The sequence below is a fragment of the Dipteris shenzhenensis genome, chromosome 19, assembly GCF_047967505.1.
Source record: "Dipteris shenzhenensis isolate YYH24624 ecotype China chromosome 19, Dip_SZ_1.0, whole genome shotgun sequence".
In the NCBI taxonomy this organism is placed as follows: domain Eukaryota; kingdom Viridiplantae; phylum Streptophyta; class Polypodiopsida; order Gleicheniales; family Dipteridaceae; genus Dipteris; species Dipteris shenzhenensis.
Window position 1 is genome coordinate 55301225 of NC_141614.1, and position 25990 is coordinate 55327214.

General features: G+C 45.0%; 1 protein-coding gene across 1 annotated transcript in view; it reads left to right on the plus strand.

Annotated features, from left to right (window-relative positions):
* Window positions 1-19260: 19260 nt before the first annotated feature.
* Window positions 19261-25990, plus strand: part of LOC147890661 (enoyl-CoA delta isomerase 1, peroxisomal-like) — a 92048-nt gene continuing 85318 nt past the window's right edge. Inside the window, exons 1-3 of the mRNA XM_087390879.1 lie at window positions 19261-19482; window positions 19607-19652; window positions 19736-19780. Coding sequence (XP_087247005.1) covers window positions 19397-19482; window positions 19607-19652; window positions 19736-19780 — 177 coding nt within the window. The 5' untranslated portion in view covers window positions 19261-19396. The remainder of the gene's footprint in view (window positions 19483-19606; window positions 19653-19735; window positions 19781-25990) is intronic.

Genomic DNA, 25990 nt, shown 5'->3' on the forward strand with positions numbered 1-25990 from the left:
AAAATGAATGCCACCTTGTAAGGCTTTCCTATACAATTATAAGGTCAATTACTATGGCACAAATCCATGATTCTTAAATACTAAGCATGGATATCTAGTAATGCTACACTTTTTCACATTAGTTCCACAATGATAGGAAGCCAATACTTATACACTAGAAGATAGTTAAAGTGGTATGCTCTATGTACAATGAGATTTAATGATAAATTATCCTGGAATAGACAAAATTCACATTGAATGTCACAATAAGAAATTATTGAATTATCAACTCTGCATAGCACTAGAGTGCATAGTCTCTCTCTCTCTCTCTCTCTCTCTCTCTCTATGTGTGTGTGTACGTACATACGTACATATGTAGGTATGCATGTACGCCGTGTGCACACACACTTAATCTTTGTCTCTCTAGGATGGTAATTCTAGATACCCCAAAATATCTTGTAGTAGATAGAACTAAAATCACGAATCAAAAACGATGTGTTTCTTTTGCAAATTAAGTGATTAATTGGTGTGTTGACTTTAGAACATCTCTTTCAAATTTGGGTCTCTTTTGTTGGAAGTGCATTAAATATTCTTCTCTCTCCCTTCCCCCCCCTCTCTCTGTCTCTCTCTCGTTTTCTTCTTCTTCTCTCTCTTGACAGGCCACATGAATCGAAATTCATATTGTCTCTCTCTCTCTCTCTCTCTCTCTCTCTCTCTCTCACTCACACACACACAGCCCGCCTAGCTCCCTCAAGCTTTGGAGTTGCACGCTGTTCGAGGGGATTCCAGCCTTGCTGCACGCTACCCCGGTCTCAACCCATTCTGGTACCCCCATTGCGGGACCTCCCCCCCATGCCTGATGCGGGAGCTTTGTTCTTGTTGTCGCAGCACCCCCACAGGGCCTCAGGGACTGTTCCAGCTGTCACGGCACACCCACGGGGCCTCCAGGGGCTATTTCAACCCATTTTGCGTGGCGCATTTTTGCTCCATAACTAGCATTGAGGGACTGAACTGATTCCAGGCCACATTGGCTCCGACCAACAGCTGCACCCCCTCCAACCTGCAAGAACCTACAAATACACAGAGAAGTTATCAAAAAATAGCAGAAGCAAAAGCAATCTTGTTCCAAATTCAAGAAGAACTGCTCAAGAAGTGCTGGGGGGGGGCCTAGAATTTTGAAATAGGTATCCACACGTATTGGATAGATTGCGGGCGACCTCTTGAGTCCACCAAGTCATCAGATCGTTTCCACTCAAACAATGGAAGGTAGGAAGGGTTGTACGCACTCCCCTCTCCATAAAACTCAGCAAGAAAGTATCTTCTATCGAGCAAAACAGAGAGAAAAGGAAATAGGAGAAAGAAGCAATGGTGAAAGGCATAAAGGAGATAAGGAGAAAGACTAAATGAGGAGGAGAAGTAATAGAAACAACTCATGATTAAAGATGTGAGCAAGCCCAACAACCTAAGTGGCCTACAGGTTGATAGCTGTGCCACATAGAAGGCAGGCAAAAAGGCCTCTTCCCAAACAATTTCAAATTCCACATCACCTTCTACATCATCCTTTGCATCACTTTCATCATCACTGACATCCTCTGGAGGTGACAACACCACTATCCTTGGGTGTGACAGTGGCAAGGGCAGTGCTGTGTTTTGCAACATCATCTTGATCAGTGTTAGTATTGGAGGGAGCTCCTCTCTAGCCCGAGTTTGTATGCCCCCTTCCACAGTATGCCTCATTTATGTCGCCCTAACCCCTTAGTCAGTCGCCTTTCCCCCTCCTCAATGACTCTTGCCTCCCATCATCTAACGCCCATTCATGCCACACCCATAGCATGCTTCATGGTCACACGATCCCATTGGATTGTTGGAACCATGTTCTCCTAGAGATACACCACCTTTGCACACGAGAGGTAGAGTAGGACCGTCTCAGCTATAGCCTGGAGCTAGGAGATATTACAGCACCGTAAGGAGGTGGCGGCCATGGTGTGACAGCCCCATGTAGTGGGCCAGTAGTTGAGGCACACATACCACCATGCAGTTAGCCATTGTAAGGACTTCCAAGTGGATGGATGTGGCAAAATGAGAGACTGCAAAGGCCACCATTTCAACCACTATTTTAGAGTAGGAGAGGGCTAGTAAGGCTCTCAATGTCAGAGTACGTGGCATTTTAGAGTAGTCGAAGAGGGCTAGTAAGGCTCTCAATGTCACCGTTTCGGCCATCGTTTTAGAGCAGCAGTGGAGGGCTAGTAAGGCTCTCAATGTCACCGTTTCAGCCATCATTTTAGAGCAGCAGTGGAGGGCTAGTAAGGCTCTCAATGTCAGAGTACGTGGCATTCCTCGCACAACTACCACTCCCATGGATGGCCAATCGGCTTCATAACTTCTACCCTTGGAGTTTAAGAGCACAAGATTGAGGGGGATTGGCGAATAGGGCAGGACCCCAAACGAGAGTAGCCTTTCATCATCTGCTTTAGAGATGCCCAGGCGTGCCTCGGGGCACTGCATGAATAATCAACTTTGCATACCCATGCAAAGATCTACTTAGATGAGGATCTCACACCCCATCTTCAAATTCTCATGCTTTCATGGATGATTTTTAGTAAGACTTCAACCCCATATCAAAAAGTCCTGGCTGAGTTTGGGGCATCCCTACCACAACTTGATGAAGCATTTCATATCAAATAGTCTTGGCTAAGTTTGGGGCATCCCTATCACAACTCGATGAAGCATTTCGGGTCATTGTATATCTCTATCGATTAGATAGAATGAGTCTCGCACCACAGGGCGACGTAGGCTTCCTTGGTTGGCTTTATGCTCCTCCAAGGCGCGGGTGCCAGAGGGTGACCAGAGGTGTTGGTATGCACATACAGTAGATGGTTTGAGAGCCCGGAGCTCCACATAGACAAGTTACCTCCGTTCCAGTACAACGTTGAGGCCCCTCCATCTTGCTCACATATCATGAGTTGAACCAAGTTATCCGAGAGGGTCTCTTCCACTGACATTCAAGATTCGATAGGATATCTTATAGTTACATTCAAGACTTGGTTGGCACCTCATGAACTCCTTGTGAGCTCAGCTTCTACTGAGACCACTGCCTACAGATTTCAACCGAGGGCTCCATTGATCCACCAAGATACACACGGATCCATCAAAGGTAATTTCGCATCTCATCAAACCATTTCCATATTGAGATTGGTTGGATGGAAGGCATATACCAATGCATCTGTACCTTATGCGATTACTAGGAGATCAAGTTAGAGGAGCACTTCAGTTTCAAATGCCCTATGTACTATGAGATTAGAGGTTGCTATCACTACCTTTTTAAGGATAGTTTCGAACCCCTATGTAGTTTGCCATCCTACCCTGACTAGAGATGCTTGGCGGCCTTCATCCATGAGGCTATTCGACATAGGGAGGGATTGCTCAGGACACGTAGGGGAGATCACGACACACAGCCACGCGCCAAGCATGATTACTAAGTTTTTCTAGCTAGATAGCACTGACCAACAGGAGTCACGGAGACAACATCTGTGAGGACCTGAGCCAGCCAGAGATATGTAAGGCTCGCCACACATGAGTCACAATGGCACTTTTTTGCAGCAGTGATATAGCTAGTTTTGATGGAGGATCCATTATAAATAAAGAACTTAGATTCCAACATAGTTTATATTTTGAGGTTAGAGGGGAGAGAGAGAGAGAGAGAGAGAGAGAGAGAGAGAGAGAGTTTATTACCTTGTCTTTGGAAGCTAGGGGGTCTATAAGACTAAAATAAACTGATATAATGAGCTAAGGGGTGGAGCCACTAAACGGGCATCAACACCCATGATGAATACTAAAGAAAACCCATAATCCTGATCATAACAGCATCGATACATAGGGAGAAAACTCTCCAAGCTCATGGAGTGGGAGTTGGCAAGGGTGTCAACCCTAAGAGGGGAATGTCGAGGTGCAAGGCTACTATAGTGGCATATAAAACCTTTGATGGAGTGTTGGTGAATGTTGACATGTGTACTCTACTGTGGTCTCCTCCTCCTCCCTCTCCTCCTCCCTCCTCCTCCCTTCTCCTCCTCCCTCCTCCTCTCTCTCCTCCTCCCCCATGCTCCTACACCTTCTTCCTCTCCCATTCCTATGCTCCCCCTAAACCCTTAGTCCCTCAACCCTTGACCTCCATGATCTGCGAAGGAGATGAGTTCTCCGCCATGTACTCTATCCTGAACCTTGGATCCTCCTTCTAACCCTTAAACTCCTTCTGAACCCTGGAACCTCTTCGGAACCCTAAAGCCCTTCTAAACCCTAAACCTCCCTCTAACCCTTAAAATCTTTCTAAACCTTTCAACCCCCAATGGAGGCGAAAGCCTTCATTTCCCCAACCATGATGATGTACGTCCCTTTCACACATACATGCACTATGTTTGCTTACCACACTTAAGCCTATGTCTCTTATTGAAATACGATTCGAGGTCCTAAGCTACACTTATACAACAACCGACAACACCAATATATCTGTAGAAGACAAAAAACCTCGGAACCTTGTATACTGAGTGTTGAGGGTGACCTCTCCACCCATGTGGGCTTCACCCAAGGAGGGTTAGTACACCCCTAGTAAAGGGAAGTTACATTAAGGAGTAGTGGATAATTTTGTAACTATAGGGACAATTATAACTATCCCTAACAACTAGTAGTAGTGGTCTTATCCACCACATCATGTTTTGAACTATTTTCTATTTATGACTGTTACCCGCGAATGATGTTATAAGCTCATCTTCACCTCTTGTATGGGGGTTGTTGTTGTGATCTGATGGAATACAAACTACTTGTAACATTTCTACTGTATACACATCAATCTCAATTCTCTTGATGTTTTGAGTTATCTTTGCATCTTTTCAACACTAGTCAGACGTAGGTCTGACCTTGGCGTTACCATTGCTATGTGTGGATATGTGTGGATGTTTTCCAACTTTTTGGAGACACCATTACCACTATTGGAGATCCTCTATCGTGTTCAAACTCTGACTGTCGATTGCTGCTACATAGCAATTCTGCAAAAAGAGAGCAAATAGTAAGATCTACAATGCCACACGAAAAATAGACTAATAGACGCCCAATGCATTTATGCCAGATATCAATATTTGCAACTACACCGGTCCCATGTGCAAACATTGCTGCACTCAATTCAGGCATGTCCACATCCAATGTAAACATTCTGCCCTTCTTCTTCCCTTTTGCTATCAAGCGACCCTTATTTTTCATATCGTCAACAAAGCATCCATGAGGATTAAATCTGACCTGCAAGCCCTGCTCAACCATTTGACCAATAGAAACCAGGTTCTTGGTGATATTCGGGACATGAAATACATCAAACAAGTATTTCTTTTTTCCACAAATAGGATGTGCAGTATCATCACTAGTCTCCACAAATCCTGATCTTTCCATTTTTCTTGCATCTTGCATCCATTCCGCATGACCTGTCATGTGGTTTGATGCACCTGAGTCAACATACCATACATCATTGCTTTCTTCTGCACTTGTCACAGAATTGGTCATGTGCTGCACCATAAATAGATGCTCATTTCTGTCATCACCCTGTCTACTAGAGGATGCATAATTGCTTTGTAGTAATTTTCCAGTCATGATGTCATTTTGCTTTTTATAGCAATCTTTAACCATATGACCCATTTTACCACAGTAGTAGCATTCAACATTGCTGTTTGCATTTTGGCCTCTCTGCCATCCACCACGACCTCTTTGGCTCCCCCTGCCTCTAAAGTTACCACATCCTCCTCCATAGGACTAGTTTTCTTGAATTTGCTGCATATTCTGATTTCTATCATGGCCTCCAAATCGGCCTCGTCTACCTCTGCCTCTACCTCTTCCAACATTTGAGTAGAAGACAGCTTCTTTTGAAGTTCCTCCTAAAGAAGATGCACCACCATTTCTCTACTCTTCAGAAATTAGAAGAGCAATCAACTCCTCAAAATCAAGAAAATTCTCACGGATGGCTCACGGATGGCAATGGATGTTTGGAATTGTGCATAATCCTTTCCTAGACCATTCAAGGTCACAGAAACTAAATCATCATCTTCCACTGGTGACCCAATAGAAGCAAGTGCATCTGCAATCTTCTTCACCTTCATGTGGTAGTCATTGATGCTCATATTTTCTCTCTGAACATTATGCAACTCTTGCTTGAGCTGCATTTTCTTGGCTTGCGTATTTGTGCTATACATTTTTGTCAAAGTATACCATGCCTCCTTCGGCGTGCTTACATCCTGAATATGCACAATCATAGAATTTGAAATACTGATAGATAACCAATACATAACTTTTTTGGCTCTCTCATGCCAGCCTTTAAATGCCTGCAACTGTTAGTGATTGGGAACATTAGGAATAATTGGTTCTTGTTCAGCTCTAGTAATGAACTCCCAATAGCCTTTTCCCTTAAGGAAATTCGTCATTCTAAACTTCCATGCTTGGAAGTTATTCTTGTCAAGCTTTTCAGTGACGATCTGTGAAAGAGCATCAGACGCCATTATAGAACACTGCAAAAAAACACAACTTTTGCCTAACAAGGTCAAATCTGCAAAACTGACGAGAGTGGTATTTAACCACACAGTCACTTCCTAGTGACGATTATGCATCAACAAGCAATAAGACTGATTTTGTCACTCCCAATATCTTTGCACACAGGCATACAATGTAATTTCTGCGACAACTTTTACCGACCTAGAGAATAGTGACCGCACAGCAAAAATAGGGCACTTTTCTAAGTGCCTGCAGAAAACTTCTGCCACCAAAACGGGCCCTGAAATGACCTGGAATCAAAACGGGTGTCCCAATCTGAGACAGTGCACTCTTGCACTTTTTGGCTATGGTACCTGCAGAGATTTGCTCCCAAACTCGAAAAAAAATGGAAAGCAACACTGATCCTTTTACTAGGACACCACGAACTTGGTTTGATTTCTTGAGCTCTTTACCATGAACTAAGCTTTGATACCATGTGAAGAGAGTGGGAGAGAAGGAAGAAGTCTCACTTGCAGCTTTCTCACATACATAACAGGGGAATATACACAAAGTTGGAGGCTGAAAACGGTTTTTCTCTTCTTAGTTGTGAAAGCCAAAAGAACTCTCTCAGTACAAAAGAATAGGTAAACCCTATATGTGGGTCTCAAATCAAACTCAGCTAACTAAGGTGGCATACTAACTGAGCCACTAGAGAACTTAAAAATAGCTGTCATCCGGCTATTATTCATGGGCGGTGTACCAACCGCATCTGTAGCTAACAAGTCGGTGACATAAATGCACAACGGTCACCCTGGCATATCATGAGTGGAGCTCGATATCTCAACACTAATCCCGACCAGCCCAATTCAATCAGTGATGCAGGTACAACAAACTTCAAAAAAGCAAGCACAGTGGTGAGCCTGGCCCCAACAATAATCCGTCGACAAGAAAACATCTAACTCCGACTCCGACTCCGACTCCAACTCTAACTCCGACCCTAATCCACGTAACATGTGCAACGTCACTCCCCCCCATTCGATCTCACTCCGACTCAAATCTGACTCCAACACCTGCTCTCACTCTGCTTCATGCCAAAGGTGGCACTCTGTCTCCGATCCGACTACTTTTACACCATCCGGTTCCGTTCTGATATACTGAAGAACTTTCGACAACCCTCCGACCTTGCTCCACCAATAAGGGAATTTGTCTCATGCATACCCCATTCTCCGTACCGACGGGATAGTCAACAAACATACACGGTATGAAAAGGAAAATTATCAACAAGCCACTTCACTCGGGTGAGGCTCACACCTCCACATTATCTGTTCCAACTGACCTCTCCCCAACGAACTCCATCATCATAAATACATCCCACAGTGCTAAACACAAGCTGATAAGCAGTCCCTCACACACGCCAAAAATCACTGGCAGTTCGTTGCATGTGCCATTGATGAACCGTCCCTTGAAACAAAAGATCGACATAAGCTTTTCCCATGAGCCCCCTCTACATATGGCACCCAAATGCGACCATCTCCTCACATTTGCTAGCACATCAGAAGAGCCCAAGCCCAACCTTCACCTCTTGAGCACAACAGCGCTCTTGGACGCAGGCATGACCCTAAGTGATTTATAATGCCTGCTCAAAAAAGTCCATGGCAACTCCTAGCCGCCATGGAGAAGATCGTTGACATACCCAATCCGGAGAAGACTGAGTCCGATGACGAGCCTCCTTTCCCACCGTAGAAAAAACCAATGCTCACAGCAAGCTTCGCCAATTTCAAGGTGTCCCTCGACTTGACAAAGCATCAAAAGTGGCTGAAAAAGATTGGCTTATTGTAGTATGCAAGTCTTCCTTGGGCATCCTGGAAACCTTTACCACAGCTCCCAATTATAAATGAGGAAGTGGTCTATAAGAAAGATGTGGACTCCAACATGCAAAAGGAGTTCGGCCCCCCGGAGATGCAAAAAAACTACTTCGTCATCAACAACGTCCAAGATTTAAGGAGATGCCAACAATTCGTGTGGTATCTTGAGCGGATGCATCTGCTTTCAAGACCAACACTATGAGCCGAGACTCCTATGCCACACTCAGTGCGGCTGAGAAGGGGACCAAAATTTCATGGGCTCATCTACTACACTCTTGACTAATGAGTGAAATTGCCAAGAGATACTTAAGCGCCTCCAATGCGCATTCAAAGATTGGGCCTTTCATTGCAGCCCTATTCGAATTTTCCAGTCAAATGGATGCAAAGGACCTAGAGTTCCTTCAACACCACAGTGCAAAGCACTCCAAAGCAAAGCAGGCACAAACACCTCAGGAAGACATGGGAAAGAAAGACATGATGAAAGCCCAGCAAGATGCCCAATACTCATCAGAGAAAGCATCTATGTGGTCTATGGAGTGACTCTAGGATACGCCCCTTGCAGGGGAAGAGTTTCTGGCCTCACATCCGAGCAGAAATCCTCAAAGGAGATCAAGCTAAATCTTCGGTCTAAGTCTGTGCTTCCAAAGCTCAAGAGCTGGAGCAAACTGGAGGACAACATTGCTAACATTCTACTGACAACACCTCCTAGGAGCTGTTTCGAACAATTCTCCCCTATTCATAGCATGACTGACCTGCCGACGTTCGCCTACAGAAGGAGTACAGGAAAGCACAGAGCCAAAACATGCCCTGAAAGTTTTATAGCACTATGTTGATGAATACAGGACAATTCAGCTGCAGCTGAGATAGCGAGTACAAGAATTGACAGAAGACAAGAGGGTTGGTCATGAGTACATGATGAAGCAGGACGACCTGTAAAAGAAGCTACATGCTACACAATTAGAGCTCTAGGAGGTCAAAAGAGAATATGCACAGTACAAAACCATGTAGGAGAAAAACGTCTCCAAGCTCACGGCCCAGGTGCGAGTCCAGAAAGAATGCTTACCTACTTTCACAAATTGGTTAGAGGAAATGAAGGCAGAGTTTTTCCTACAGTTGGATCGAATGGGTGCTGCCCATTCCGATTTAAACATTGAAAATCTATTACCCAAAGAACAGATTCATGCTTTGGAAGGAGTTGACCAGAAACTCAGGGAAATAGCAGAGGAGGTTGATGGTATTTTCTTAAGTTCCTTTGATCTCACAAAAATGAAGACACAGCTAGTCAAGCATCTTAGGACCTGTGGTCAAATCTTAAGAATCGCTTGTTTGCTATTGCACAGCGACCATATGAGGCATTTGCCTTTGCTCTGTATGCTTATGAGATTATGGCACAGGAGTTGGAAGCCCTTACAGATGCAACTCAGAATGCTAAAAAGAATTAGATACCATTGGATGGTGACACAGAAATTTTAGAGTTGCCAACAGAGCCTGGGAAAACAAATAAAACAGAGCAAGGCCAGTCTACACAATTGTCTATTGAACATGCTCCTTCGAAAGATGACAAATATTAGTATACATAATTTTTTGCTCTCCCCAACTAGGGCCTTAGCCCCTACCGCAAATTTTGAAGAGGTAGAGACCAAAATGCATGAGGAACCAAAGCTGCGTGACAGCTGCAAGGAACACATAGAGGAAGCAGATCCGATTGTTGCCAAGGCAGTAGTCATTGATCTAAACTCAACACATACTATCAAGGTCCACCTGATGGACTATTTCTAGTAAGGGTTCGTGTCCTCCACTTTTTGATAAAAGTTTTACCACTGGGAGTGCTAGGTGTTGAGGGTGACCTCTCCACCCATGTGGGCTTCACCCAAGGAGGGTTAGTACACCCCTAGTAAAGGGAAGTTACATTAGGGAGTAGTGGATAATTTTGTAACTATAGGGACAGTTATAACTATCCTTAACAGCCAGTAGTAGTGGCCTTATCCACCACATCATGTTTTGAACTATTTTCAATTTCTGACTGTTACCCGATTGAAGTCAGATGATGTTATAAGCTCATCTTCATCTCGGGTTGTGATCTGCTAAAATACAAACTACTAGTAACATTTCTTCTATATACATAGCAATCTCAGTTCTTTTGATGTTTTGAGTTATCTTTGCATCTTTCTAATGTTAGTCAGACGTAGGTCTGACCCTGGCACTACCATTGCCAGGTGTGGGTATGTGTGGATGTTTCCAGCTTTTTGGAGACACCATTAACACTAAGAATACCTTGATCTTCTTGTGGAATCCATGGGAAAGAGGCAACAACATCTTACTATAACCTCCACACATTCGGTACTCAAGTGTACTGCAAAAGTGTAAGGCTTCTGTGAGCCTTGCCCATGGAGAGGAAGAAGAGACAGTGACAAAAGAAGATTTCTCTTAGGCCTGTATGGGGTGGTAGCTGTAGTTTGGGGGGCAGATGGGGGGAATTGGTTCTTCCCTGGGGTGGAGGTCAATATTTACTGTATGCTCCCCTTGGAACATGTCCACATCAATGGGAGCCTAGATTGTTGCCTTGCCTTTGGATTGATGGTTTGAGGCCTCAATACATCTCTATCTCTACAAGAATCCCCGCAATTGATAGTCTTCGTATTGCTCCCTCAGTTGACTATCGAGTGGCTGTTGAGCAGGGCGGCTTGATGGGGTCTTGAAGCCTGGGTCTTTTGGGGTCAACCACCATTGTCTCTTCCATCAAAACTTTTCCTATGGCTTCTTTGTCGACTAGCCCAAACCCCACTGGTGGCTGGTGTTCCAACATGTGGTAGATGATGGCCATGTAAAGCATTGTGTTGCCCATAACATTTCCATATGTTTTGAGGTCCTCCCTCATCTGAGTCCAGAAATAATGTGCCCAATTTATGACTTGTGGCTTTGCCAGCCTGGCAAGTATGTTTGGTACTATAGATTGGTGGTGGTCCGTATGTTTGAACTATGTCAACAGCTACAGGACCATTGCTTGTCTAGTTCTGGCATGGTGAGCTCTGAGAAGTTGATGTGGCCATTGATTTTCTTCACGTTGTAGTTGTAGATTTTGCTGAGGGGCTTGTTCAAAGTCTTCTTGTGTGTATACTTCTCTGCAACCACTAGTAGGCTGAAGAAAGCACGCACTACATCCACATTGAGGTGGTGGAAGTGGGGGTCATTGTTGCATCTCGGAGTATGCAGGCATGCAAATTTGAAATGTAAGTGATGATGAACTCCCCGAGTAGCTTCATTTAAGGTGGCATGGCAGTCGGTCCGTGAGACTTGGCTTGAGACATGTCATCACCAAGGATGCTTGTACCTCTGGATTCTTCAGCGCTTGGTTAGGCGGCCACGTTGTGGTAATAGAGGGTATAATCCTAGCCCTCATAATCATCTTTGGAGTGAATGGCGTAGTCATTGAGTTACTGGAGTCAGGCTTTGCAGAGCAAAGAGTGTGCCATTGTCCTGATGACTTTGTATCCTCCTTGTGCTGGAGCTGGCATGCGCTTCCTGGATGATCAAGAAGGCCGGGTGGCACCCCCTACTGTTGGCTCTTGAGCGGTCTGTTGACTAGTACTAATATCCTCCTTGGTTTGTAGTTCATCGGCTGCAGTGTTAGATATGCTCAATGCCCCACCCTCCTGGCAACCATCAGTGGTCCAAGGTGCTCAAGTTGTAAGGCCCCCATAAGAGGAGAAGCCATGTGTGAGCTCGGGACACTGGATGGATCCTAACTTGCATGTCAGATGAGGTCTATCAATGAGGCCGTTGATGGTAGAAAGGTGATTGTGTGGGAGCCCCTTATTCTTGCTCAGGCTTGGGGGCCGGCGGCCCCCTGGTGGGGGTTCGAGAGTGAGAGCCCTCAAGGCGACGGTATAGGAAATATTCCTTGAATATTCCATGGATGACTAGTCGATTTCTACGACTAGGTTGACTGGTTGGCTTCACCGACTAGGTTGGCTGGTCGGTTCCAATGACTACGTTGATTCGACTATCGCCCTCATAGCTATAAAGAGGCGACCTCCCCAGTCCATTGCATCAAATCAATTCAGATTAGATCAGATCTTCCAGCTAGTAGCTCTTCACCTAATATCTATCTAGATCGCCATCAAAGCTCCACTATGGGAGCACACAGGTGGATGGAGCCATCATCTGTACTACATTAGTATTGAAGGAAAATTTTGTTCATCTCTAGTTTGCTGTGTACTCTCTATTCTTTGTTCAGTTTATGTTCCGTTGCGGCATTTAATTTAACATGCAGGTACATTGGACGGCATCTTGATTGATCCTGAGGGAGTGCTCTGGGACTCAGATGGTTCGGTGGGCAATGGATTGGCAGGTGTTCGATTTTGGGGGTGGAGACCGAGTTCCCTTTTGAATTCAAAGAATTCATTTTCGGGATCCATTGGGAAGAAGCAGGAAAGGCGTGTAACAAATGAGTCTGTGAAGAAGGAAGAGGCAGAGGGCATTCAAATGGAGGCTGGTAGGCAGTGTGTAAGGGGGCAAGAAACTGTGGATATTCTGGCAAAAAACTGATAGAGTCTGGCTAAGGCGATGATATGGGGGGATAAGGGGTGATCCGGGGGGATAAGGGGTCCTTTTATAGTTTTCAATATCCCACCGACCGGGCGATAGCATTATGGTGACAATCTAGCGGGATGGTTAAGACGATGAGTGGGAGGCTTGTAGGTATGGCACTGGCCTACACATTGGTAGTAAGGCAACGATTTGGCGGGATGATAATGTATGGCAATGATTTGGTAGGATGACACAGTATGGTGAGGATCTAGCGGGATGACTCTATGGCACCGATCGGTGGGTTAGCGGTAAGGCAATGATCTGGCAGGTTTGCAGTAAGGCAATGGGGTACCAGTTAGGCTTGAAAAGGGGAGTTTTGTCATATATCAGAGTTGTTGAGGGGGCTATCGCATGCTGATGGTGTTGCCCAGGAGAGAAAACGAGGCAGACAGACTTGGTGATGCATAGACTTGTGAGGTCAGCGTGCAAAAAATGCAAAAGTGCAAAATGTATTGACCCTATTCACCTAATGCTAACCATGAATTTGGGTGTGTGCATTGTGGTTATCAAGGACTTGTGAGCTGCTAGTGCATGTGGTGATATAACTACTATACAAACTCACCTAGACCTGGACTTGATGATCGTGCCTAATGAAGGATCGATTATGTGGAATTTAGTGGAGTTGAATTCCGAACAGCCGCATACCTCATCATCAACTAGGTAGTCCATGTGCTGATTTTGTTCATCATCTTGGTTGTCAAGTGTGTGTGGGTGTTGCGGCATTCACGTTCATGGAGCTCCCTCAGAATGAGGCATGTAGGTTCTTGTGTGGCTGTAACCCAAGCGAGGGCAGGTTCTTGTGGTACCGCGGCCTTTGATTTGATAGGAGAAGTAGGTCCAAGCGACACTGCAGGTGCTAAGTTGAGTATGGTGACTTCCCATGGTGTTCGCATGGGGTGGGGTGTGTAGGAAGGTTCTTGTGTAACTATCCCTCTTTTAGGGATCGATTCTTGTGTTGCTACCTCAATGACCTTGGCGACTTTCTCCTTGAGTTGCACTATATGTGGGGTCATGATACTCCTTGGGCTCATAGAATGGTCCGTTGTGCTGGGCTTGAGGGTAGATTCTTGTGGGACTGCCTCAGGAGTTGACGGAGGTTCTTGTGTCGCTACCCTACAAATCCTAAAAGTGTGAGCTTGTGTATTATGTGTTGTTGGAAGCTTTTTGGCATGCGCCTTGCGGAGTAATCTACACTATTGGTAGGGACCCATGCCCCTATATTTAAGTTTGCGCTTGGTGTTGCGGATGCTATAGAGGAGTGCTACGTCCCCTCCTTGAGGTACTTCTTCTTGAGGTTGTGGTCGAACCATTTTTTACGCCTTGCCTTCTCCACTTGAAGGTAATACATTGTGTGCAACCGTGTCTCATGTAGCCATTCAAGATTGATTAAGCACTCAGCTAAAGCATTTTTGGTGAGCCTTTCCTTGACTGTGATGCAAAGGTTGGGCACTATATACTCCATCAGCATAATTGCCTCCACCCGAAAGGCTAAACTGAAGAGGGTGTAGTTCATCACCACTTTGTAAGACGTTCGATAGGCCCACAGTGTTGTGACGATGAGCTTGTGCTCCCAGTCGGTACAACTGGCTTCAATTGTACAAGCTATAATCATGCAGCATGTTTTGTGTGAGCTTTCAGCTAGGCCATTTGCTCTAGGATAATACGGCATAGATTTCCTATGTAGGATCATGAATTTGCTAGTCAGGATCGCTATTGTTTCATTGAGGAAGACTAGTTCTAAGGGATAGCCAAACTGTGATTACTTCTTCATATAAAAAATTAGCTGTGGACTGCACATTAGCTTTCCTTGTGGCTCTTCCCTCCACCCATTTGGTGAAATAATATGTAGCTAGGATAATGTACTTGGCCCCCATTTTTTAAGCTGTTGGGCTTATAGGACCAATGAAATCTATGCCCCATTTCTCAAAAGGTTGATCGGTTAATATACCCGCTATGGGCATCATATCCACTTTATGGGGAATTTTGACTCTTTGCCAGGGATTGCAAACTCAGCTGCATCCTTGAAGGGGGTTGGCCACCAAAGGCTTGCCTAAAGCACCTTGCGTGCTGTAATGTCAGTGGCGACAAAGTGATCGCCTGCTATTCCTGAATGTGCTTCCTCAAGCATGTCCACATACTCGTGTTTGCACATGCATCGGCACATCATGCCATCTTTTTCCATGCGTTATGGCCTATTGGTATAAGATTTTGTGGTCTTCTATCGTGTAGGCCTTATAATGAGAAGGAACCTATTGTAGGTCCTCCTTTTCTTCATCCTCTCCTCCTCCACTTTTTGGGTGGCTTCTCCCTTGCCCTTGGTGGAAGCCTTCGAGATTTTGGCACTTCGGAGCTTCAAATCTAAAGGGGGCTCCTCCATGGCAGTCATAGAGCTGATTGGAGAGGTAACTCTACTCAATCGAGATCCCCAATTGGAGGAAAACTCATGGTGAGCAGTAGTGGCCCCCACATATGTCAGCTAATGGAGGTCCGATTTGACCCTCACTTCCCCCTTGCTCACCTTGCGGGGTTTGAGCATGTTACACATTCGTAGGGGCACCATTGTATTCAAATCTTCCTGCTCAAGGGTTGTCATTGGAATCCTATTCCTCTAGGACATCAATATTTGCCAGAATGTGCATCCAAGTTTAAGAGAATTCTGGCTAGGGGAGAGGGGCATACCAAAACTCATTTGCCTCCTTCCCGTTGCACTACCTCTCACAAGTTTGGAACAGTTTTAGGGATGTTGTCCTGTCTGTTGTGTTGGATTCTGCGGCAAATAGGTATCCTGAGAGTGTGTGGGCCTTGTATGTGCACAGATCCACTTGCACAATTTGCTTTTCATGTGATAAATGGATTTTGGCCATGCGCCAATCATGCACAAGTTCGGACATTCGCAGGAAGGGCCTACCTACAAGGACTTCATATCCAGGCTGCTGGGTGAAGTCCATAGCCACAAATTGAATGGGGTACGTGAAGCCAAACACCTTAATGTTAATACCCATGAGAACTTCTAGGGGTTCAGCAATTCCACCGTCCGCTAGGTTCACTACAAGATGGGTCTATCTACTAGGTTCACTACAAGATGGGTGGGTTTGAGAGAAGGTTTCAACAACCAGATTGTCTTCGACCTGACATTGGCCCCTCCCAATTCCAAGACTTGCACCTATACCTTTAGGTCTGAAATCTCCATGGCCATCACATTCGAACATTCAAGGACATGCATGCCACCCACTTCTCGAAGTACCAGTCATATTTCACACGGATCACCCCACGGCAATTGGACTTTTAAGTAGTACTCCAAATGGTCCTCTCCACTCACTGCAGCCTGGCTGAGTCGAGGATGGCTCAGCAATAAGAAGGGGGGCATGTAAATAGCCATTAAGCATGCTAACGGATCTGGCCCATCCAAACTCTATGGGTTTTGAGCCACAAATGGCTCAGCTTTGAAGCAGTCGCTGGGATCGCCCAAATTGGCAAGGATAACATAAAAGCCATTTGGATCCCATACATGGATAACACAAGAGCCATTTGAAGACAGAGAGAAGGTTGTGAGAATCAACATATGCCTTGGTGCCATATGGGCCCAAGTAGTTGTAATAAAAGAGAGAGAGAGAGTGGTACAAGGAATAGGGTTGGCCCTCCCTTCAAAAGATGACATGTATAAAAGGCCAAGTGGTTGACTTTGGTCTTCATTGTTGTATGCAACCTTTGAGAAATACAAGCTCTCTTCTTGGTCATGTGTTGAGATTAAGGTTTGCCTACTCTCCTTGTTTGCCTTTGGTGTTTGCCACGATTCCCCTTCACCTTCGTCTACTACTCCATCCCCTTCCCTCCTTTCCTCCCCCTCCCCTGTCTCTTTCTCATGCCTCCTTCTCAGTGGAAACCCCATTGCAACAATCCGATAGGCACTCGAGTGGCATGAGTGGAGACTTCACTATGCAAGGCTCCCACAAGGAGTAGCACAAGAGTTAGGAGCTCCATCAACACACTTCCAACATCCCCACGACAGGTGTGTCTCCACCAGACAACACAGAGGTACATAGCATACGGGTGGAGCCGACACGCTTTGCAAAGGAGCATGCTCGCTTCACACAGAAGCAAGCCCGTATTATACAAGAGCAGGATAGCCTCATATAGGGGCTTACTTAGGACATCTTATAAATCCAGAAGGAGGTGACTACTTCAAGTATAGTGCGCATAGTACAATAGGAGTAGAGGCCCAGATAGCCACCATGCAATTTGCGATCGCAGAGACATCCAGATGGGTAGACATGGCAAAAGAGGAACTTGCAAAGGCAACCACTCTCTTAGAGCAAAATAGAGGGCCAATAAGTCTCTCAATATCATAGTTCGTGGGATTCCTCGTACGATTGCCACTCTGATGGTGGAGGATGAGATCACCTTCATGGCTACCACACTAGGGGTCACAGAGCATGCGATAAAGGGGACCTAGCAAGTGAGGAGAAACCCCAACCAAGACCAGAGCCTATCATACGCGTCTGCCATGACATTCAAGCTTGACTAGTAGCACTACCGTTTAGATTGGTCCTGCAGTAGCACCCATTGATTTCCATGGATGAGGACTTGACACCCCGACAAGTTGAGGAGAGATGTATTGTGATGCAGCAGCGGGATGTGGCCCACAAGGAGGTGAAGTGGGTGGTAGTACGAGATGGATGACTTCTCACCGAGGCACCCGCTTGACCTCCTACATAGGGTGGTGCGGTTTATGAGACTCAAGATACCAAGACCCTACCCTATACAATCTAGAACTGCAACGGTACTTTATGGTCAAAGACAAGGGACTTCTCGGGAGTCCTATGCAAGATGAGACATAATCTTCTACACAAAGACACATCAAAGTCCAGAGCGCCCACTACCAGTGGGGTTAGCAAATACACCTAGAAGATAGCCTATAGAGACGTGATGTGAGATATAGGCAAAGTACGAGGACCAATGTACTTTGCAGATCATCCTTATGGGGGCAATCTCAGTAGAGAAGAGGGACACACATTCCTAGATTCCTTTGGATTCGGATCTGATGCATGGCCTGTCAGGACCTTTTTATCGCAGTATGCTATTTTCCACCTGAGACATCTCACTTTTCTAGAGATGTACGTGAGGAGGATGAGACATCACCAAATGTATCCTTTCCTCTGGACATTGTAGACTTCTTGAGCCGTGTAGGAGTCCTCCTTGTTGGGGACTTCAACATGAGGACATGCGCATGTCAAGTACCACTTTTGGACTTCTGAGATGATGCTATCTTGCTGCTAGATATTGACCTAGATGATGTCATCATGTGGACATGCATTGTTGGATTTGGCTAGGATACATGATCTTATCATTTACAATGGTCTCAATTGATGGCCCTCTTCAGGTGGTCTCACTTGTAACCCACATGGGGAGGGCTCCAACGTAGTTGACTATAGCATGGGCCCTTGCCTTCACATCTCGTATCACTGACTTGTCTATTTCACCACCTGCTCTAGGAGCAAACCACACCTACATCGTCTTAAGCATCTCTATCCCTCGTCTCACATCACCTGCCAAACCACATATCATTCACACCACCTACCCTAACATACACTTTGATCGTAATCACTCACCTATGTATTCCACATGCCTATACACACTACTCACATACATTGATCACATACCACTACTAGAGGACCATGTCGCTCTAATCACTCGTTCACTTCACGAGGTTGCCCTTATTGCCTTCTCCTACACCACCTGCCGCCCCTAGTATTGTATTGTGCAATAGTTGGTACGATGATGAGTGCAAGGCTCTTTGCCACCAACTCTTCAGTGTTCTATCTCTGACCTCATGCCAACCCGATACCGAGCCTATCTGTTATGATTATGTAGTACTTAGTATTTAGCATGGGTGATGATGCTCATTTAGTAGCAGCTCCGGCCTTCAGCTTCTTGTATCAGATTTATCATAGTCTCAAAGACCAATTAGTCTTATAACTTTCAAATAATTCCCGAAAGAAGGTAATTGGATGACAATCGCATTGTGGCTCAAAGATATAGCATCTATCTATCTTTGCGCCCACCCGTGATCCGACCAACCCAGAGAACCCCAATCATTACGTTTTGCCACACAAGGACTTTTGAACCCCAAGTATGGTGTAATCTGATCCGGCGCCACCGAGAGTTGCGTGTCATAGACCAAATATACGAGGGAAACCCAAGGAGGCGACAACAATACTGTATATAAAGATGCAACCGTGATGTCAGTGAGCGAGCGAGCGCGCGCACGCACGCACGCAAGCATGCACACGATGCAGCAAGGGGAATCAAATGTCTAGCGGTGGTAGAATCTCCCATAGATTCCTGGTATTTCTTCAACCTCCTACAATCTCCCATAGATTCCTGGTATTTCTTGGATCTCATCATCAACTTACAAGCACTGAGCTATCCCCTCTACCATCATCACTGCTCTCATCGAAGCAATGATTCAATTGAGAAAAATTCCTGCTCCTGGTAATGGCAACCTCTCTGTTTTTCAGCTCGTTCTCAGTGGCGATGGCGAGCACAGGTACTGCTTCCTTGCGAATGCCTTTTTGCGCTGAATTCTCAAAGAGCCGTTCATCAATCTCGCATTTTTATTTTGAGGGCGATGCCTGTTCTTTTTGTAATATTTTGAAACGTCTTGATTGCAGACTTAATCCTGATACCATCGCGCAGTTCAACAACGCCTTGGACGAGGTTTGGGCTATTCACATCTTGTAAAAAGAATTCCTCGTCTTTGTTTCTTTTCGAGCAATCGTTGAATTCGCCTACCCATGCAGGTGGAGAACGACGCAAGCGCTGCAGCGTTGGTGACAACCAATGAGGTGCGACAAAGACTCCCACTCCGTGCGCCACTGTTGTTAGATTGATTTCCTTCGGACTCGAAAGCGATTTGCCACTTTGAGTCGTTATGTACACGCTTCAGGAATTTAATAGAAACAAGAGTTGTTTTCAAAAATTACACTTCGTCACGCAGTAAATGTTGCTTATGTATTACAACTTCGTCGTCTTTCATTGAAATTATAATCTTTGACAGCCTTGTTCAAACCTGAGATTTGAGCGTAGATCCTGTTTCGAGACATAATAATTCGTTAGTACAATCTATCTTTATATGGGTAGAGGCCGCGAAAGCTCTCTTTGACTTTTAATGTACTTTAAAATGGGTTTAAAACGCTTAAAACCGGCTGATCGTACTTAACCTCTACGTTGAAGGCTAAGTTCTAAAATCTTAGTTCATAAGAAGAAAATTTCCATTTTTAAAGAATCTGAATCTGAAGGGTTCAAGACTCTTCCATATTTTCCCTACTTGAGTGAAAGGAAGACCTTTGAAGTGATTTCAAAGTGTAGAGAGAGGAGAGGAGTGCATGAGTAGCGTACACATTCACAAGGATGAGGGGTTACACTGACTTAGAAGTGATGTGCGTATGTGTGAACCCCTTTTTTTAATGAGCCCTTGTTAGGTGCTCTTTAGACTAAGGTCTATTGTACAAACAATAGTGCAATTTACACTATTACTGAACAGGCTAGAAAGCTAAATGAAAGAGATGCTCGGTGGTCTTTGAAACAGCACCTTTGAGGAAGCACTTGCCCAACCAAACACTTGCAGACCATTAGTGCTTTCACAATGGTCTTTAAGGGAAAGAGATGTTTGAAGATCTTTAAGGGAAAGAGATGTTTGAAGGTTTTTAAGGCAGCACCAAGAACAAACGAACTGGACGGATGTCTGAAGGTCTTTAAAGCAGCACCCAGAACAAATTTTTTGATTAGGCAGCTACATTAACCACATGTGACACAATTGTTAATATCCTGCATAAAAACGAGGAGAGGATTTTGCCATTCTGCTATATCTGCTGCCTAGACCAAGCATTGCAGCACTTAAGCCTGCTATTGCTGTCATAAAAAGCCACAAGCTGATGCCAGGACTGCAGCCTAGTACCTGTGTCGGCAATTCTGTTGCTGCAACCTATGAGCTGTTGCTCTGCACCGTCTCATCCTGCTGTTGACACCACTTGTTTAGTCAGTGAAGTTGGCTACCTGCCATGTATACCCATGCCAGCTCCATAGAGGCCTGACTGTGGTGGATCCAAAAGGATCCACATGTGCAGTCTGGTTCGTGTCATATATTCAACCCACCACCATTTACACTTTGATATGTGGGATAGTCCCTTTCAGCCTTGCCACAAGTCACTAGTCCCATTAGGGCTCCTTCATGGTAGGATCATCTCCTATTCCATATTAGCATAGAGGTTGAAGCATATGCAAAATTCAATCCCCCATAGCCAAACCACAAGTAACTAGAGATCATAGCCAACAACAACAGATCATCACCGCTCGACAATAAAACTGAGACAGCACTTACCCCTGCCCAATCACCAACCTTGGGACAGATGGTCGCCTAGGATATAGGGCCCAACTACCCCCAGTACATGCCACTTGTCAGACCTTGAGTTGCCACATGATCAAGGGGAGTACAAGAAGCCGCTGCTTCCACGGGCTGCCATGTCCCACAGAGCATGCAAGAGATGGGTCAAACTCTAAGGAAAAGATCATCTTAAGCAATGACATAGGGGTCAAACAAGGCTGTCCATGGTAGGCCTTACTCCTACTCATCTACGTAGATGATTTAGATCTCTTTGCAAAAAAACAAAAGGAAATGCAACACACGTAGATGCATTTGGTAAATTCTGCCAACACTCAGGGATGAAAGTCAGTATTGCAAAGACAAGGTCATGGTAATCGGAACACCCGAAGGGGAAACCCTAGAAGCAGTTGCAATCTACAAATACCTGGGCCTCGAGTTTGAGAACAATTGCTAGTGGAATGCATGCATGGAAATAAGAGTTATAAGAGGTTTGAACGCCTTATACAGCTTCCAAAACAAATTCAAGAAAGCACATCTATGGAGATAGGAAATGAGGAAGCTCTTGTATGCAATGCTTGTTCAAATGGTGGTCCTCTATGGATGCCTAGCCTAGGCATCTGGACTCTCTGTAGAATATTGGAAAGTAGTAGAAACAATTCACAAGAGGTTTCTAATAGGAGATCTGGGAGTCAAAGTGCAAATTCCCTACCCCGTCATGCTAACAAAGATAGGAATGATACCCCTTGAAGGGGAAGCTTTGTGTTAGTACATAGCATACCTTTGCAAGGTAGAGAAGATGGATGCAACCAGCCCCCCTCACAAAGCCATGGAGGCAACAAAAAATTGCAGGATGGCACAAAGGGGCTCAAGTGGATGGAGTGATGGGGGCTACATGCTGTGGATACCCTAAGAGGATGAAGGGGAAATTAGAGAGCTAGTCGTGTAGAAAATGCTGCAGTGATTGTGGCAAGACCCGGGAACAAAAATAAAATTACACAAGCAAGAGATCAATCCAATGGGGAAGTACGCAATGCAGGAATACCTCAGGGAAGATATTTCAATGTTCAAAGGCACATCATTGAACATGATTTTGAGGTGGAAAGGCAGATGGACTAGACCAAGAACTTCAAGGGAGACGAGAATCTGTAAAATCTGCCCAGGAAGAGAAATATAATTTGAAAAGCACACATTCGTTCACTATCGAGCATACATGCATATCAGGGAAGAGTACCCTTAACCTAAGAGTCCTTATGAATCAACCTAGAGTCCTTATGAATGAACCAGCCAAGCAATTGGGTGCATACCTGAATGAAATTTTGGGACATTGCAGTAGAATTCTGGACATGGCTGACCGGCTGGCAAGCACATACTAATAACTTAGGATTTTTCAAAAATTGTATCAGATGGATATAAAGAGCTACTACCGTTTTTTTATAGTAGTTTCTAGTCGCAGAGGTCCTGTAGGTCTCAAGTGGATTGAGAGCACTCTCCTGTTTGATCCATTTCCACGACCAGGTGTGTATTGGCTTGGAGAAGTGGCGACACAGAGAGACCCTCCTTCACTAGATCAGACAGCAGGAGGTGGCAGTATGACAGGACACCGACCGGGCACAGAGACACGTCACTGACTTCTACGCCTTCGAGTCAGCCCCACACACTGGGGTAGAGGAGGAGGAGATAGCCAACATAAGGACAGCATAGATCAGCAGGTAGAGACGACATAGAGCAGTGGAGCATGCGCCATAGAGGATGACCAGAGCACGCACGATAGAGGTCCAGCCCATTGCTACTCTACTAAGAGGAGACCGATTGACCTGAGGTGTCACTCTTGATATGGCTCATCGTCGTATACAGAGATCCCGGAGACCACGCCCCCACCATAGCGAGAGAATATCGACTCTATGAGATAGTTCTAGTAGAGTTAGCACAACCGCTAGTGGATGGGTCATGCTCAAAGCTTTCGCTTTCAGGAAAGTGTAGCTTTGGCCAAGTTAGGCTTAGGGAAAAGCTTAGCTTTCCCGTAAATTTCAAAAGCTAAATTGTCCCCAAAAAAGCAAGGAGAAACCAGCCATAAATGGCACTCAGCCCCCCTCACTTGATGATGATTCCGCTCTAGTTCAGCCTCTTCTCCACCCTCAGATTTTTTTGGTTGCTGATTACTATCCCTTGCTGCTGAAATCGCCTTCTGCTAGCAGATCTTGCCCTTCTAGAAAATATCGCCCCTTCTCTTTTCAGGGTTTGCCCTGTTTGGCTGGTTTCCCCCTCAGCTTTCCTTCTCCTACCAGCTCTCTAAGTCTTCTCAATCCTTTCCTAGCCTTATGGCTGAATCGTAAAACTCTGGCCAGCCTGAAGATCACATATAACCTTAATGAATAGCACGTACAAGAATTTGGCAAAGTACATTACCACTTCATTATGGTGTGGGGGCTTTCCATATACCTCAATGTAGATTTGCCTGGCATTTTGCCAAATCCGTTCATCTCAGCAAGTGGCTATCTTCCACCTCTTGTGCTAGTCCAAAGCTTGGGTTGGGGTGCTTCCATCTCCCTCTGTTCTTCTGCATCTCCTCACCTGGCTGCCTGAGGCTGCCTCTTCATCCGCCTCTAAGGGCCAGATCCTGGAGCTCTTATTTGAAGACTAGCTTGTTTACTTCTTTCCATTGCATGCATGCAAAACCAACGCCCATGGTGTTGATTGCTAGTTAGATACTTATTAAAAATATCTTCAAACAAAAATTAAATTATTAAACATACAGACCTCCAGGTTGAGCGTACATGGATGTATGTTCAATAGTCTCTGGCACATGGATCAGGACGTCAACCTTCAGGTCGGAGAAGATGAAGGATTGTTTGATACTTTGGTCATGAAGGATGCCTTTACCGAATTTCAGACTGCTTTGGAGACAAACTTTGAGCAATTCGCTATGATTCATTCTTAGTTGATGGACCAGATGTGTGTGCTTCAAAGTTCTCAGTCAATGCCTTGGCCTCAGTATTAGGCCCGAATATCACCCCAGATCCTTATTCTAGGAAACAAAAGGACATGAAGAAGGAAGTAGTTGAAACTTGGCTACACAAGTGGCAGGTTCACTTCCAGTTCCATCCCTACTCGGACCAAAAGAAAATTCAATTGGCTGTCGGATCTCTCTCAGGGAAGGCGCTTCTCTGGTGGAAGGAGAAACCCACCAATTGGAGCGACTTTGAAGAAGCTTTCAGAAAGGAGTTCCTCGAGAAAGAGGAGGATTATGTCATCATCGGCAAGTTTACAGCCCTTGATATGTCCAAACAGAATCTCACTTTTGACACTTACTACAAAAATTTCAAGATTTGCAAACCAGGGCTACGAAGATGGATCCAACAACTTTGTTGGGCTTCTTTGTGAATGGTTTACCAAATAACTATAAGCTGCAGATTAAGAACAATAAGTGTAATACTTTGCAGAAGGCAATGAATTATGCACACATTTATGATGATACCATGGCTAGCACCAAGGGTACTACCACCGCAGATACCAGTGGAAAGAACAAGCAGAAGCTTTTCCAATCCTCATCTAGCACCATGGAGGGCAAGTCTTTAGACCATCCCCCTAATTCGGCTCTGATTGGTAAAGCACGGTTTCTCCATACTTTGAAGCTGAAAAAAGGACAATGTTTTATTTGTGAGGAGCGTAGCCACACGCGGAATGACTGTCCGAAGAAGTCTGGAGCCTCGCGAGGACCTTTACTGAAGCCCAAAGGACCACCTGGCAAGTCAAGACAGCTCACACTGTTTTGATAGGTATTTACGTTAATGTTCTCTCTCGCCCTCATTCTTGTGATTGTTATTTCAATAATTCACTATTTGGACCTCATGATCTCTACCGAGCTTATGGTGAGATCCAGGGTACTAGGATTCACGTTCTTTTTTATCAAGAGAGTTCTCACAATTTTGTGAATCACGAACTTGTGTAGACCCTTCGCCTGACCACTACACCTAGTGATCATACCTACGAGGTACAACTTCCAGCTGGGAAGCAGTTTTGGGATCGCAAGGTGGATTGACTTCCAATCCGGATTCAAGCCTATGATGACGTTTTGCAGTGCTACGTTATGCACTTAGATCATGTAGACTTGTTATTGGGCATCGAATGGTTTAAAACCCATGATGTCCAATTTGGATGGAAATCTCATACTCTTTCTCTTTTGCACCGGGACACCCAGATTACTATACAGTGTGATGACATTCATCCCTCAGAGGGACCCCTTGTAAATGCGATTCAAGTACATAATATGATACAAACTACTTCTTATGATGTGTTTCAGTGTGTTTTGATTCCACTTTCTTCATTTGTTGCAACTATTTCTCCTTCAAATGAATTAAGTGTGGTAGAACATCTGGAACTAAACAAGTTATTAGCTGAATTCAAAGATGTATTTCCTGCACAACTGCTGGTAGGTTTACCTCCAGAAAGGGCAGTTGACCATCGCATAGATTTGGTCCTAGGCACTGAGCCTGTAAGTATACCTCCTTATAGGATCCTTAAATTCTCTAACGGATCTATTTTCATCCGCATACGCCTTAGCTCTATCCATAGCTTGGCGGATGTTAGCTCTTGCAAGTGCTAGCATCTCACACATCTGAACCACAAAGTTCGCGGCACTAGGCACTTTCTGAGGTACTCCAACTGTAGTTGG